Source organism: Dermochelys coriacea, chromosome 4 (assembly GCF_009764565.3).
Source record: "Dermochelys coriacea isolate rDerCor1 chromosome 4, rDerCor1.pri.v4, whole genome shotgun sequence".
Classification (NCBI taxonomy): Eukaryota; Metazoa; Chordata; order Testudines; family Dermochelyidae; genus Dermochelys; species Dermochelys coriacea.
The window spans coordinates 22619554-22635524 of NC_050071.1; the positions used below are offsets into that span (position 1 = coordinate 22619554).

Consider the following 15971-nt stretch of genomic DNA (forward strand, 5'->3'; position numbering starts at 1 on the left):
ATGAGCTCTCAAAACTGGATACTCTCATAAAGAACCAACCTTCCACACAAACTTCCTCGTGGCTGGACTTTACAAAAACTAGACAAGCCATTTGCAACACACACTTTGCTTCTCTACAAAAGAAAAAGGACACTAAGCTATCTAAACTACTACATGCCACAAGGGGCCACAACAATGGTTCCCGTAACCCACCCAGCAATATTGTTAATCTATGCAACTATACTCTTAGCTCATCAGAAGAATCTGTCCTATCTCGGGGCCTCTCCTTTTGCCCCTCCACCCCCACGAACATGATACGGTTCTGTGGTGACCTAGAATCCTATTTTCGACGTCTCAGACTCAAGGAATATTTCCAACACACCTCTGACCAGCATATTAACCCACAGAGACTTTCCTACCAACACTACAAAAAGAAGGATTCTGGGTGGACTCCTCCTGAAGGTCGAAACAGCAGCCTGGATTTCTACATAGAGTGCTTCCGCCGACGTGCACGAGCTGAAATTGTGGAAAAGCAGCATCGCTTACCCCATAATCTCAGCCATGCAGAACACAGTGCCATCCACAGCCTCAGAAACAACTCTGACATCATAATCAAAAAGGCTGACAAAGGAGGTGCTGTCGTCATCATGAATAGGTCGGAGTATGAACAAGAGGCTACTAGGCAGCTCTCCAACACCACTTTCTACAAGCCATTACCCTCTGATCCCACTGAGAGTTACCAAAAGAAACTACAGCATTTGCTCAAGAAACTCCCTGAAAAAGCACAAGAACAAATCTGCACAGACACACCCCTAGAACCCCGACCTGCGGTATTCTATCTGCTACCCAAGATCCATAAACCTGGAAATCCTGGACGCCCTATCATCTCAGGCATTGGCACCCTGACAGCAGGATTGTCTGGCTATGTAGACTCCCTCCTCAGGCCCTTCGTTACCAGCACTCCCAGCTATCTTCGAGACACCACTGACTTCCTGTGGAAACTACAGTCCATTGGTGATCTTCCTAAAAACACCATCCTAGCCACTATGGATGTAGAAGCCCTCTACACCAACATTCCACACAAAGATGGACTACAAGCCGTCAGGAACAGTATCCCCGATACTGTCACAGCTAACCTGGTGGCTGAACTTCGTGACTTTGTCCTCACCCATAACTATTTCCCATTTGGGGACAATGTATACCTTCAAATCAGCGGCACTGCGATGGATACCCGCATGGCCCCACAGTATGCCAACATTTTTATGGCTGACTTAGAACAACGCTTCCTCAGCTCTCGTCCCCTAATGCCCCGACTCTACTTGCGCTACATTGATGACATCTTCATCATCTGGACCCATGGAAAAGAAGCCCTTGAGGAATTCCACCAGGATTTCAACAATTTCCATCCCACCATCAACCTCAGCCTGGACCAGTCCACACAAGAGATCCACTTCCTGGACACTACGGTGCTAATAAGCGATGGTCACATAAACACCACCCTATATCGGAAACCTACTGACCGCTATTCCTACCTACATGCCTCTAGCTTTCATCCAGATCATACCACTCGATCCATTGTCTACAGCCAAGCTCTACGATATAACCGCATTTGCTCCAACCCCTCAGACAGAGACAAACACCTACAAGATCTCTATCATGCATTCCTACAACTACAGTACCCACCTGCTGAAGTGAAGAAACAGATTGACAGAGCCAGAAGAGTACCCAGAAGTCACCTACTACAGGACCGGCCCAACAAAGAAAAGAACAGAACGCCACTAGCCATCACCTTCAGCCCCCAACTAAAACCTCTCCAACGCATCATCAAGGATTTACAACCTATCCTGAAGGACGACCCATCACTCTCACAGATCTTGGGAGACAGGCCAGTCCTTGCTGACAGACAGCCCCCCAATCTGAAGCAAATGCTCACCAGCAACCACACAACAGAACCACCAACCCAGGAACCTATCCTTGCAACAAAGCCCGTTGCCAACTCTGTCCACATATCTATTCAGGGGACACCATCATAGGGCCTAATCACATCGGCCACACTATCAGAGGCTCGTTCACCTGCGCATCTACCAATGTGATATATGCAATCATGTGCCAGCAATGCCTCTCTGCCATGTACATTGGTCAAATTGGACAGTCTCTACGTAAAAGAATAAATGGACACAAATCAGACGTCAAGAATTATAACATTCAAAGACCAGTTGGAGAACACTTCAATCTCTCTGGTCACTCGATTACAGACCTAAGGGTGGCTATCCTTAAACAAAAAAACTTCAAAACCAGACTCCAATGAGAGACTGCTGAATTGGAATTAATTTGCAAACTGGATACAATTTACTTAGGCTTGAATAGAGACTGGGAATGGATGAGTCATTACATAAAGTAAAACTATTTCCCCATGTTATTTCTCCCCCCACCCCACCCCCCACTGTTCCTCAGACATTCTTATTAAGTGCTGGAAATGGCCCACCTTGATTATCACCACAAAAGGTTTTCCTCCTTCCCCCCTCCCCTCCTTCCTGCTGGTAATAGCTCATCTTAAGTGATCACTCTCCTTACAGCTTTCAGAGTAGCAGCCCTGTTAGTCTGAATTCGCAAAAAGAAAAGGAGTACTTGTGACACCTTAGAGACTAACAAATTTATTAGAGCATAAGCTTTCGTGAGCTACAGCTCACTTCATCGGATGTATTTGGTGGAATATATATTTGTTAGTCTCTATGGTGCCACAAGTACTCTTTTTCTTTCTCCTTACAGCGTGTATGATAAAACCCATTGTTTCATGTTCTCTGTGTGTGTCTATAAATCTCCCCACTGTATTTTCCACCAAATGCATCCGATGAAGTGAGCTGTAGCTCATGAAAGCTTATGCTCAAATAAATTTGTTAATCTCTAAGGTGCCACAAGTACTCCTTTTCTTTTTGTGAATACAGACTAACATGGCTGCTACTCTGAAACTCAGTGGGGGGTTTTACTAGTTAGGGAATCCAACAAATTCAAGCAAGAGCCTTTTTGTGCTAAATCTTTAGTGCTGTTGTGTGATAAATTACATTATATTACATAATGGCATAACAGAATAATTATACATTAGTAATGATGTACTTTGTGAAAAATAATTATTTTTTGGAAATCTTCCTCTGCAGCAAACAAAAGTCGCGCTAGGACTTGTGCTAGACACCTCAGAAATTTTCTAACATTGTGGAGGTATTTCCTATTCCAAGTATCACAGAAATACCATAGTCTCTCAGCTATTGCTCTGAGGCAATTACCAGTAAGTATTGACCTTTCAGTGGCAACCAAAGAAAGCTGAATGAAGCCAATGAAAAGTCTTCTGTTAACTTCAATGGGTTTTGATCTGAATAATTCATTTTATTTCCCAGCACACCTCCACTTCATACATGTGCCACAACGATGCTTTTAATAAGCAATATCTTTTTTGGAATAATGGTACTACAGTGGTGGTGATAATTTTTGTGCCCACAAGTGAAGTAGAATACTGCTGCTGATGTAGAGACACTGGGGGAGATAAAAAAACTGTCTTTACTAATGTGGGCATACTATTAAAGACTCCCTTTGCTGCTGTTCTTTCTCACTGTAGGTACATTCTGTCTGCAACATGACCCGCCCCCTCTGGAGTGATAGCTGGAGTGAAATTCTGGTTCCACTCTTAGTTTCTTGACTGCTGACATTCTAGTGCAATTTCATTTGCCAACCTGCAGCATTGGGCAGGAAATTGGGGGTGGGTGGGGAGAGAATGTTCTATTTCATCTTACTTTAGTCAAACAATGTGTTTGTCAGTTTCATTAAACTCATTGTGATATAGATTCCCATTATATGATAATGTTTTAAAATAAACATGTGAGAGAAAAAGTGAATTCTCATGTAACTAATGCTTCAGTGGAAGTTTGTCTCCTTTTCCTTCCAGGATTTATACCTGAGACTGCTTTAATAAAGGCCATGAATCAGCAGCTACATAATATTCTTGGCTCTCACACACCTTTACCGTATCCATCCCAGATTATCATTTGAATCACAAAAAATATTCCACTCAAAATGGTGTTTCAATATATTTTAATAATGAAAAACAAAATTATTTGATTCCCAAGTGATATTCTTAAGAAGCAAGGCTTAGAAAATTTTATTTCCATTGTCCATCATGAGCATTTGTTCTATGCATGGTATCTCAGTGACTTCTTTGGTGCATTTCTCAAGTTCACATTGTCCCAAGTGCACATTACATATTTCATAACTTCTTAATGAGCCATCCATAAGAGATTGTCCTGGTAATAGCCTTTTCCATTTGTTTAGGGTAGCAGTGGAAATTGTTTATCCAGAAAAACAAACAAACATTAATCTTTTTTTTTTTTTTGCGTGCTTGTTCTTGTGGAACCAAAGTTAACAGTAAAGCAAAATGTATGGGGAAGATTGTTACCTTTCTTGCTTTATCACTGAATACTAAACCCTAAAACTCGGAATCAAAACACCAACTAAATTTTTTGATGCTTATAAAAATTTAAAATGGAGCAGAAAATTTGAACTGTATTTTAAACGGACAGTAATCATTATTTCCATTGCCACTTATACTAACATCTTTAATTATAGTACATTCTTTTGATAATAGTATGGCTATGAAAACTAATTCCATTGAAACCCTTTTGTAATTTAATAATTAATAAAGGTACCAATATAGCAAACTACTACTACTTTTTGGTGTTTGTGCTTCATTTAACATTCTCTTCCTGTTTCCCATCGGTTCCAGGTAAAAAAGGCACAGCATGAAGGTTACAAAAAGTTTTTGAGGACAGAAGTGTTCATAATGCGTTTACTTATTTTGCCATTTCACTAAATTGCCAAATAATCTGTTTTCAAATCATTTTATGATTGCTACAGCTTTTTCTCAGAGTGTATGTTGTATTTAGAACTCAGAACTGTCATCATCTGAGTGGGAGTCATGTCTTAGTCTGATGCTCTGTTCCAAGATCAGATAGTATGTGTCTGGGATAGGATTTCAGATTAACATAATAAGAAAAGGAGTACTTGTGGCACCTTAGAGACTAACAAATTTAAGTACTCCTTTTCTTTTTGCGGATACAGACTAACACGGCTGCTACTCTGAAACCGGTAAACATAATGGTATCCTTTTGCTGCCTCAGGGCCTGATCTAAAGGCCATTGAAGTCAATGGGAGTTTTTCTGTTGATTTCAGTGGTTCTAGATAGACCCTTTCTCACATGCTCTCACATCTTCTTCTTACATAAGCTATGGAGATAATTAACAACTTCGGATTGCTCATTCTTTATTCAAACTGCAGTTTCCAAACAATGTCATAAGATAAACATAATTATGACACTGGATCATCTCTAAAGGGAACTATTTCCTTTTTTTTTGCTCCTCGTTAATTTCCTTAAGGGTTGGGCTAAATACTATGTTATAGCCATATGGAAAATTAATATAATGAACAAGACAATGCAATTCATTGCATGTAGCCAGTTTAATCATGAATTTATGCCCATCCCTTTAATTTGAGCATACAGCAAAATGGGGTAAAATGTATCCCCAGCAATTTAATTCCTAGAAGTGAAATCCACTTACACTTAACATTGTAAGAAAGTGGCTTTATCTGTGGTATATGGAGGAGAGCTTGGTTTCAATTGTAGAATGAACTGAAGTTTACCTAAATGTACATGGTGATGTCTAGATCCTCAGTTAATGGGTCCTTAAAAAGGCTAGTAGATTTACTCTCCAAAAAGTCGGTGTGTTTATTCATAAAGTGTTCATCATATGCACTATAAACAGAGAGTGTGAAAGCTCAGCGTTAGCAACGTTTCACTCCAAATATTCATAAAGGGAGAGAGCCTAAAAAGTACCACAGAGCCAAATTTGTTTATATTTTTTTCATTTTAGGAACCTCTCTCTGAAGTTGTCAAAGGAGGTGGACCAAGGAGAAGCTAGGTGTCCTCATGTCAGCCAGGTGGCCAGCAGTCCAGCTGTGGAGTGGCCTTTTGCAGGCCTGGAAGAAGGTGGAGGCATGGAATCTTTGCCCTTCCGACTGATGATGCAGGATTGCACAGCTGTAAAGACGTTACTGCTGAAAATGAAGAGGGTTCTTCAAGAGGTAATGGTTTAATCATTTGTAAGATTAATACTTGCCAATGCTAATAGGCTAGGTAGTCTGGAGGGTTTTAGAGAAATGAGTGGCACAGAATGGAGTCTATTTTTCTGTACCCAGAATGTCTTAAAAACATGGAAATAACTCTTATATAGGCTCCCAGTGTGGCTTTTGGGTGTCCCAATGCCTCAGGCAGCTTTCAAATCCCAGCCCAGGTGCTCAGTGGACTAGATGTGAGCTAAACTGTGAGTCGGAGTCACAAAATGTCTATATTTTCCAGTTTTGCTTCATCCTGTGCATGTCTTGTTTTAGTTTGTGTTTTACACTTTGAACCTGTAGCAGTAGCTAGCCATGCCCTGGTACGTCAAAGGGCTCACTGTATACCAACATATACAGTGAACTGGTTCTGTGGGTGCTCCAGAGCTCAAGCACCTATGGAAAAAAAATAGGGGATGCTCAGTCAGCACCCACGAGCCACAGCTGTTCAATGGGGCCACTGATCAGCTACTCGGTGGGCTTGAGGTACTCAGCTTTGGGGGGTGGGCCGTGGAGAGGGAGCAGGACGAGGTGGAGTGAGAGCAAGGTGTCAGGGAGGGGTGGAGTGGGGACAGGAAGAAGCAGAGCAGGGCCTTCGGAAAAGGGCAGAGCACCCACTAGAAAAATTACAAGTCAGCCCCGGTGCCAGCATGGACCCTGTGTCTGCCCACTCTGGCACCCTTATAGACAGGCTAAGGCATCTCTTGAGCCTCTTCTTTGTTAACTGTGTTAGGTTACTTGGACTGAATAAGACAAATTGTATTCTGGTCCTCCCACAAGATACAGTGTTTCTTGTCTCTTAGATAGTCATTCATCACATGTTCCACAATATTAATGGTCAAATTCAAGTAATACTCATTTCTAAATAATATAGAGAACAGAGAGAGATAAAAACAAATACAAGCACTGGAAATTCTACTCTTGTGAGACTGACTGAGTATAGGCTCTGAGTATTAATTGCAAAGGTTAACTGTTGTAGCTTTGGTTCTTAGATGACAGATGAAATTTGAAAATTTCTCAGTCCATGCAGAGCTTTCCAGAACTGTGACTTGTGCTACCTACGTATATTTTCCTGCCTCTTGATAGGGTGTCAGTAAGCTATGGTGAGTCCACCATATACAATCAACTCTTTCTTATAGGTCTTTGGAAACCAAGTTCAAGCCAAATTAGCAAATTGAGACATTATGTCAGCTGTTAAACTAGGATGCAAATATACATATGAGCAACTGTTACACAGTCACTGTGTTACTATAATGTTGTATAAGCCTTGTCCATGTTTAGAAAAGTAATAATCTTTTTGTTATTTTACTTGTATGGTTCCTAGCATGATAAGGTCGCAATACCTGACTGAGACACCTTTGTGCTATTGTAATGCAAATAATGATTATTAATATACCATAATAATAATTATAATTAATAATGGTAATGGAGGGACTATTTCACATAAAGATTTCTCTTCAACTGGTATAACCTTCAAAAGATAGCGTCAAAAGATATGTCTACCCCTCGGAATTGTTTGAGTAAACATGCTTTCTTGTAGTTAGGTTTATTAGGATTTTAATGATTTCTCACCTCAGGAAGAGTCTTTTAATGTTTTACATAGTGAATTATCATATTTCCTTTAGACATAAGCTTAAGACTACTCTCATTTTTATACACAGTTAACTTGTAGTAGAATACAGTATATAATTTAAAAAAAACACTCAAAAATTATCTCTGCAAAAGGTAAGGTCCACACAGTTCTTCAAGATGTCCCCTGCTTATTCCCACTGATGGGTATAGCACCTCCTGGGTTACTGTACTCCCTTTGGATAACTAATCTTAGTTTTCCCTCCTGTTTGTTCCTGTCCCCCACCCCTCTTTATCTCATAACTTTAAATTTCCAAGTCTCATTGCTACTTAATACAGTCTTGTTCACAAGACTACTGTTTGTTCAGGTTTTTCCCTAGGGAGGGGGAGTTGTTAGTGCAGTAATGAGTATGGAGAGAGTGTAGATTTTTTTGGGGGGGGGAGGGCATCTATTTAATATTTAATATTAATACTATTTAATAGTACTGAGTTGTTTTTAGATTTCAAACATACTGTAGGCTTAGTGAAAAGAAAAGGAGTACTTGTGGCACCTTAGAGACTAACAAATTTATTTGAGCATAAGCTTTTGTTGGATTCGATGAAGTGAGCTATAGCTCACGAAAGCTTATGCTCAAATAAATTTGTTAGTCTCTAAGGTGCCACAATACTCCTTTTCTTTTCGAGAATACAGACTAACACGGCTGCTACTCTGAAACCTGTAGGCTTAGTGCTTGCTGGATGAATTGGGTACTTCTCAAGGTGAGTAAAATGGGCATAATTTTGCCTGAATTTATGATAGGTTAAATTTAGGTAGGTGAGTTAAATATATTAGGTAGGAGAAGTTTTCCTGCTTTCTTCATAAGGCATACACATTATCTACTGTATAATAATTTCCATTGTTTTAGTGATAGTTTTTAATAAGACTGTCAAGGTGGGTTTAGTAGCTGATCCAGCAAATTAAGATAACATGATATCTCCATGTTCTGTGATTGTTTCATTTCGATGGTAAATGCTTCAGATCAGGGACTGTCTCTTTTACAACTTTGCAAAGCACCATGAAGTGTTCTGCAGCTATACAAATGTTTGTTAATTATAACAATAATAATATCAGTAGGAAAGCTGCTCTAGATATATATATTTTTTTTTCCAAAGCATTATTTATTTTACGAGGGAAAAGCTTTTGGTTCTTTTTGGCTCTGATGAAGAATCAGTCTTTACAATATGGTTTTTAATGTTTGTTTGAAGGTAGTACTTTGAAAAATTATGCAAAAGCCCACAGGTAGGCAGTGTGACTTAGAGGACAGAGCACTGCACTGGGACTCAAGAAACCTGGATACTATTCCCAGCTCTCCCACTGGCCAACTGGATGTCTCTGGGGAAGACACTTCACCTCTTTCTCAGCTTTCCCATCTGTAAAATAATGATACTGAAACCTCCTTTGTAAAGTGCTTTGAGATCTACTGATAAAAATGCACTCTAGGATCTAGGTAGTATTATGATTGATGTTTGAAATACTCTGCAGGCTAATGGCAAGTGGGCTTTCACTGGACAGTTGATTAATAAAAAAAATTGAAGTAGCCTGAAAATATGGTTTTCAGATACATTAACGATCTCCTGCAGTCAGTTGTTACAGGTATTATGTTTACTTACGTTGTCCATTAGCAACTTGTGAAGCAATTGTAAGGTTATTTCAGTGTAAAACACTGCAGGTTTCCTTTTTAAACTACCTTTGTAATTAATCAGTGTAGCATTGCTGATTTATTCAACAACTCTGCATTGAATGCAGTCATCTTTATCAAGTAATTCATGCTGGAAATTGGTAATTCCTTCATTTCATAGTGCATTAATATGCATTTCATATCAGTGTAAATTTAAATAAATAATAATAAAAATTACCAGATGTATCATTAGGACTTAACTTTATCTCTTTAAATTGCTGTTTGCATGGAAATTTATGTTCAGCAGTCGCTCTCACCTCACAATGTATAAGAAATTTATATTTTTGCAAGGTCGTATATTGGGGCAAACACCATGGCTACCTGCATGTTGATACCAAGCACAACTCTAATCCCAAGGCCTCTCTACCATAATACTAATGATATCCATCCATTTACTCATAAACATTTCATGAATATCTCTTTGTACAATTTTGAACCGAAAGGAAACCACCTAATGGTTTCAGTGTGTACACCAAAGTTAGGAAATTCTGGAAATGCTAACAAGTAAACTATGAAAATTTGTTTATGACATTGCGGGGGGGGGGGGATAGGGACCATTTTCATAACAGTGTGAGTGAATAGGAAGGAGGTGCATATAACTTCAGTTCATTTAGAATCTTATCTGTGGGTATATCTACACAATAAAGAAAAACCATGGCTGGTCTGTGCCAGCCGACTTGGGCTTACAGCGTTTAAGCTGTGAAGCTGCTTTATTGCTATATAGACTTTCGGGCTGGGGCTGGAGCATGGGTTCTAGGACCTGTAGGGTGGGAGGATCCCAGGGCTCAGGATCCAGCCCAACCCCGTAGTCTACATAACAATGAAACAGCCCCACAGCCTGAGTACTGTGAGCCAAGTCGGCTGGTTTTGCTGTGTAGACATAGCCTAAAATTGCTATGATATTTTTATAGATTGTGTTAAACCTCTTTGAAACTGTTGAATGTAACAGCCCCTCTTCATTCAGTTTAAATATAAGAGTCAATAGCAATCTCCGGATCAAAGCATATGTACTTGTTACTGCTCAAAACAAAAAAAAAAAACCACAAAAGTACCTTTCTCAGACATGAAGAAGAACTCTATGTAAACTCAGAAGCTTGTCTTTCTCACCAACAGAAGTGATCTGATAAAAGATATTACCTCACCCACCTTGTCTCTCCTGAACAAAGGCAGGTCAGAAGGTCACTCAGGAATTTCAACTGTGTGGGTGGAGAGTGTGGCTGGGTTTTGTTTTGGGTAGAAGTGTGAATGGGAGGGAAGCAAGAGAGACAGCACAGAGAAACTAGCACAACAGGAGAAGGAAGCTATAGACAGAGCCTGGGAGAGGTTTAGAGGCAGGTTTGGTATCTGGTGCTGGGTAAGGGCATGGCTACACTTGCAGATGTAGAGCGCTTTGAGTTAAACCCACCTTCGGAGAGCACAGTAGGGAAAGCCCAGCAGTCTATCCACACTGACAGGAACAAGCGCACTGGCATGGCCACATTTGTAACACTTGCAGTGGCATTGGGAGCGGTGCATTGTGGGCAGCTATCCAACAGGGCACCTCTTCCCATTCTAGCGCTGTGGCTTGTGGGAAGGGGGCAGGAGTGCGGGGCATTCTGGGTCCTGTCCCAATGCCCTGTGATGCATCGGTTCGCATCCCAGTAATCCCTGTGCTTCCATCCACATTTGGCGCCATCTTTCAACGTTTTTTGTATTGCGCTCTCTGTCTTCCCTTTCGGTCTGCGGGAATGGAACTCGGACTGCTGAGGCATATGCTGACGAGTCTCGTGGGACTGTGTGAGGAGCTCGCCCCCATCCTGCGGCGCAAGGACACAAGATTGAGAGCTGCTCTGACGGTGGAGAAGTGGGTGGCTATTGCAATCTGGAAGCTGGCAACTCCAGACAGCTACCGATCGGTCGCTAAACAGTTTGGAGTGGGGAAGTTGACCTTTGCAGTCGTGTTGATGCAAATTTGCAGGGCCATTAATCACATCCTGCTCAGAAGAACCATGACTACAGGTAACGTGCATGACTTTGTGGATGGCTTTGCACAAATGGGTTTCCCTAACTGCGAATGGGCGATAGATGGCACACATATTCCAATTCTGGCACCAGCCCACCTAGCTTCCAAGTACGTTAATTGGAAGGGGTATTTGTCTATAGTTCTCCAGGTGCTTGTGGATCACCATGGGCATTTCACGGACATTAAGGCAGGTTGGCCCAGAAAGGTGCATGAGGCATGCATCTTTTGGAACACTGGCCTGCTCAGGAAGCTGCAAGCCAGGACTTTTTTCCCAGACCAGAAGATCACTATAGGGGAAGTCGAAATGCCCATTGTGATCCTTGGAGACCCCGCTTACCCTTTAATGCCATGGCTCATAAAACTCTACACAGGGAGTCTTGACAGCAGCAAGGAGCAGTTCAACAACAGGCTGAGCTGGTGCAGAATGACTGTGGAGTGTGCTTTTGGCTCTTTAAAGGGTCGCTGGTGCTCTTTGTATGGGATGCTGGACCTGGCAGATGACAGCATCCCGGCGGTTATATCCGCATGCTATACCCTCCATAACATTTGTGAAGGGAAGGGTGAACAATTCACTCAGGCATGGAACTCAACACCTGGAGGCTGAATTTGAACAGCCAGAGAGCAGGGCTATAAGAGGGGCCCAGCGCAGGGCTGCAAGGATTAGGGATGCCTTGAGGATCACTCTGAGGCTGAAAGCCACCAGTAATGTCTGGTGCCCTGCACAGGAGTGAAGTGCAATGGTTCCAAAGTTAGTAGGAATCTGCGTTTGCTACGCTGACTTGCAGTGCCTGTTTCTTTTCTGGGCTAAGGTATCTTTTACTTTATGCAATAATAAATAATGTTTTCAAAGCCAAAAAATCCATTTATTGAAAAGAAAATTCATTTATTGAAAAAAAACCACAACTGCTTGGGAAATGAAAAGGCCAAGAGGGTGGGGTGGGGAACGGTACAATCACAGATTTGCGTATGTCCTGTTATCATACTTAGTCTTCCTGTCTGGAGTGCTGTGCAATGAGTGCTGCACTTCAGGATGGCTATACTGCATGGTGATGGAGGTTAAGTGCAGTGAGTAAGGGTCGTAGTTTTCAGGACTGGGTGGCGAAGCTACAGGTATTGTAGGCAACTAGTGGTGCTAAGAATCCGGATGTTGGGGAAAGTGGGTTGGCGGTGACATGGGGGCACAAGGGAAAGAGTTTTGGGACAAGGGCTGCAGGGGGGGTTGGGTACGGTAGTGTTTCGCCTGCTTGGCTACATGTGCCTGGATCGAGTCCGCTCGGTGCTCCATTATGCTTTTCAGCCGATCTGTGCTTTCCTGCCGGAGCACCGTACTTTTGTGCCGGCGCTTCTCATTCTGCTGGAGGATCCTCCTTTCACTCTCCCGCCACTCCTGCATTTTTCTATATTTGTTACTTGAATGCTGCATTACTTCATGCAATATGTCTTCCTTGCTTCTACGTGGCCTCTTTCTGATTCTTTGGAGTCTTTCGGCCAGTGATAACACGGATGGCTGAGATCTTAAGGTTGCATCTGTAAAGGCAAAATGCAACACTTAACAGAGGCAGCATTGTTCACACCAGACAGAGCAATGATTCCCCCATACTTAAGGGCAAGCACAGCCTACACAATAGCATAATTTGCCCATCCCAAAGCAAGTGCACGTAACCCCCAGGAGCCCCAAAATGGTGAGTAAGCACAGGGTCAAGTGTGTCTGATGGTTTCACGGCTGTCCTGTCGTCTTGGTTTCTGTGCCTTGGGGAGAGCCAACAGTGGCAGGGGGTCCCTATACTGAATACTGTCCCCACATTTTCCACAGCAGTTCATCCTAAAAGCTATCTCGCTGCTGAGGGAAGCAAGGGAGGGTCTTCTACTACAATGCGGCTTCTGCCCTGGCCCATATGCAGCTTGCCTGCGTGCAGCAATGGTCCCCCCCACCCCTCATGGCACAGTGGCGTGGACAAGTTAGCCTTACTGGGACGAGGACAACAGTGGCTCTTTCGAAAAACCTGCGCAAGCGCATTGCCCAAGTTCTGGCTGAGACCTCTGAAGAGATCACTGAGTCCGATTACCATGATGTGAGAGAGCACGTCAATGCCCTATTCGGCACCTAGGCATGCATGCAGCCCTAACCCTCCTCACCCCAAGAGTCCTCACCGAGTAACTTCCTTCCCAAAATAAAAGCCACTAACCGGGAACCTCCTCTGGTGTTTGTCCTTCCCCAAGTACTGGCCGCCGGGACTGGCTACCTTCCTCCTGGCTTGAGAACAGCTCCTGGCTGCATGCATCTGGGGATGCCAGGGTGTCTTCCTCCGCCGGAGCACCCTCGCTCCCGCTTTGCTGCTCCTCCTCCTCCTCCTCTTGCCTTGTTGAACTGGCCTCTGAAGTGTCCATGGTGGTCCTCGGCGTGGAGGTGGGGTTGGCCTCAAGTATCGCATCAAGCTCTTTGTAGAAACGGCAGGTCGCAGGGGCAGCACCAGAGCATTTTTTGCCTCGCAGGCTTTGCTGTAGGCATTCTGCAGCTCCTTCACTTTAACCCCGCACTGCAGTGCGTCCCTTTCCATCATATCCCTTGATATCTGCCCGAAGGTATCATAATTCCTACAGCTGGAGCACAGCTGGGACTGGACAGTTTCCTCCCCCAAACACTGATGAGGCCCAGCACCTCGCCATTGCTCCATGCTGGGGATCGCCTGGCACGTGGAGGCATGGTCACCTGGAAAGATTTGCTGAGAGCACTCCGTGCCTGGCTGAGCAAACAGGAAGGGGATTTTCAATATTCTCAGAGAATTTAAATGGTGAGTCTGCCAGCTGGTCACCTGAGGGCAGGGCAATAGAGTTTAAAGTGATGACCAGAGTGGCTAGCACAGGCATTGTGGGACACTTCTGGAGTCCAAATAGAGCACACTAACAGACCAGGGTGTCCACAGTGACGCCGCGGCGCTCCAGCGGTGATGCAGCAAACTTCATTCCACTCGCTAAGGTGCAGTACCAGCAGTGCTGTAGCCGCAGAGACAGAGCACTCTACGTACCTTGCCAGTGTGGATGGGGAGTGAGCTAGGGCGCCCGGGGCTCCTTTACTGCAACTCGCAAGTGTAGCCAAGGCCTAAGACAGGCTTGGGGCTGTCAGCAAGGAAACAGCCTTTGGTTGTTTGATTCCTCCTGAGTTCAGGGGAAACAAAACTTTATACATTCTTTGTAAATAAACAAGACTGCATCAATGATACCTGGCTCCATCTTCAGTTTCTCCTCACAACTGGAATGGCCTACACAATCTGACATTTTTGATTAGATGCTCAGGTCAAAAAGGGTACCAGTACTTTCTTAAATTAATCCAGAAAGTTTTGGAAAGACTTTCAGGATAAGGAGTACGAAGGAGCCGAAAGTAATCATATATTTGTGTCCTAACTCTTTAGGGATTTGGTGCCCTTGCTCCAAGTGAAAATACTGAGGCTTTAATGCTGAAAAATTACAGGACTCTCACTTTTCCACTACACTCATGGCCTCTACCTGCTTGTTCTACCAGCACCTTTGCTGTTCTGGTGGTTAGTCTTAGGCCTGGTCTCCACTAAGAATTTAAGTTGTCCCAGTTCCGTGCTTAGGGCTGTAATAAATCCACTCCCCAAGCGGCATAGTTAAGCTGACCTAACCCTCAGTGTAGAAAGTAATAGGTTGACTGAAGAATTCTTCTGCTGACCAAGCTACTGGCTCTAAGGGAGGTAGATTACTTACACCAGTAGGAGAACCCATCCTGTCACATAGGTGATGTCTACATTGAAGTGCTACCGTGGTGCATCTGCAGTGCTGCAACTGTGCTGTTGTAGCCTTTTAGGTGTAGACAAGCCCATAGTGGAATAGCCCCCAACAGTGGCTGAGGCCTTTCCTTTGTCTGTGGCATGATTGCAACCAGACCGTCATTACTATGGGACTCCTCCCACAAGACTCCTTGCCCTAGTGCACGTGGGCACAGTGAAGTAGGGATTGTATTAGTTATGTAGTCCTTTCTGTGTGTTCAATTAACAAAGTCCCCTGGCAGCTGATTTATTTCTTCCCTGGGATATAGTGTTTGACTTCTCCTTTGCTACAAAGGAGGAGATACCATTTTCTGTAAAATAACATATGACACAGAGCTACACTGCAGATCATCAAGCTTACATGACCTGTTGCCCCAGCCTCCTCAACAACAGGATGGTGTTATTCGCACTTTGCAAATCAGTATTAAAAATATCTGCCCCATTAATATATAATGTCCCACCATCATTAGTCCTGTGCAATTGTCTGTGATAAATTTGTGATTGAAGACCATAAAATTATAAAAGCTACAAAATTAATACATTTTCCCATTTACTGCTTTTGTGGGCTTGATCAATTGCCGCAGGCTAGTATACTTAATCCCCCCTGACCCTCCTTGGCAATAGATCTGATTACACCAATTACATTTTCTGATACATCTGCATATACTGAAGATTGCCATGCAAAATAATAATCAAGCAGTGGAAGAAATTTAGAACGTGTAAAAGTCTACAGTAGGAATTGATTATACTCAATTGTTA

The 15971-nt window shown here is 42.9% G+C and overlaps 1 protein-coding gene across 9 annotated transcripts in view; it reads left to right on the top strand.

Moving 5' to 3' along the window:
• Positions 1-15971, top strand: part of CCSER1 (coiled-coil serine rich protein 1) — a 1112896-nt gene that overhangs the window by 480545 nt on the left and 616380 nt on the right. For all 9 annotated transcript variants that reach the window (XR_005292660.2, XM_043512606.1, XM_038400041.2 and 6 more), the window contains exon 6: positions 5895-6105. Coding sequence is in view for 8 of the 9 variants with exons in the window: in XM_043512606.1 (XP_043368541.1) it covers positions 5895-6105 (211 nt within the window). In the remaining variant the exon portion in view is untranslated. The remainder of the gene's footprint in view (positions 1-5894; positions 6106-15971) is intronic.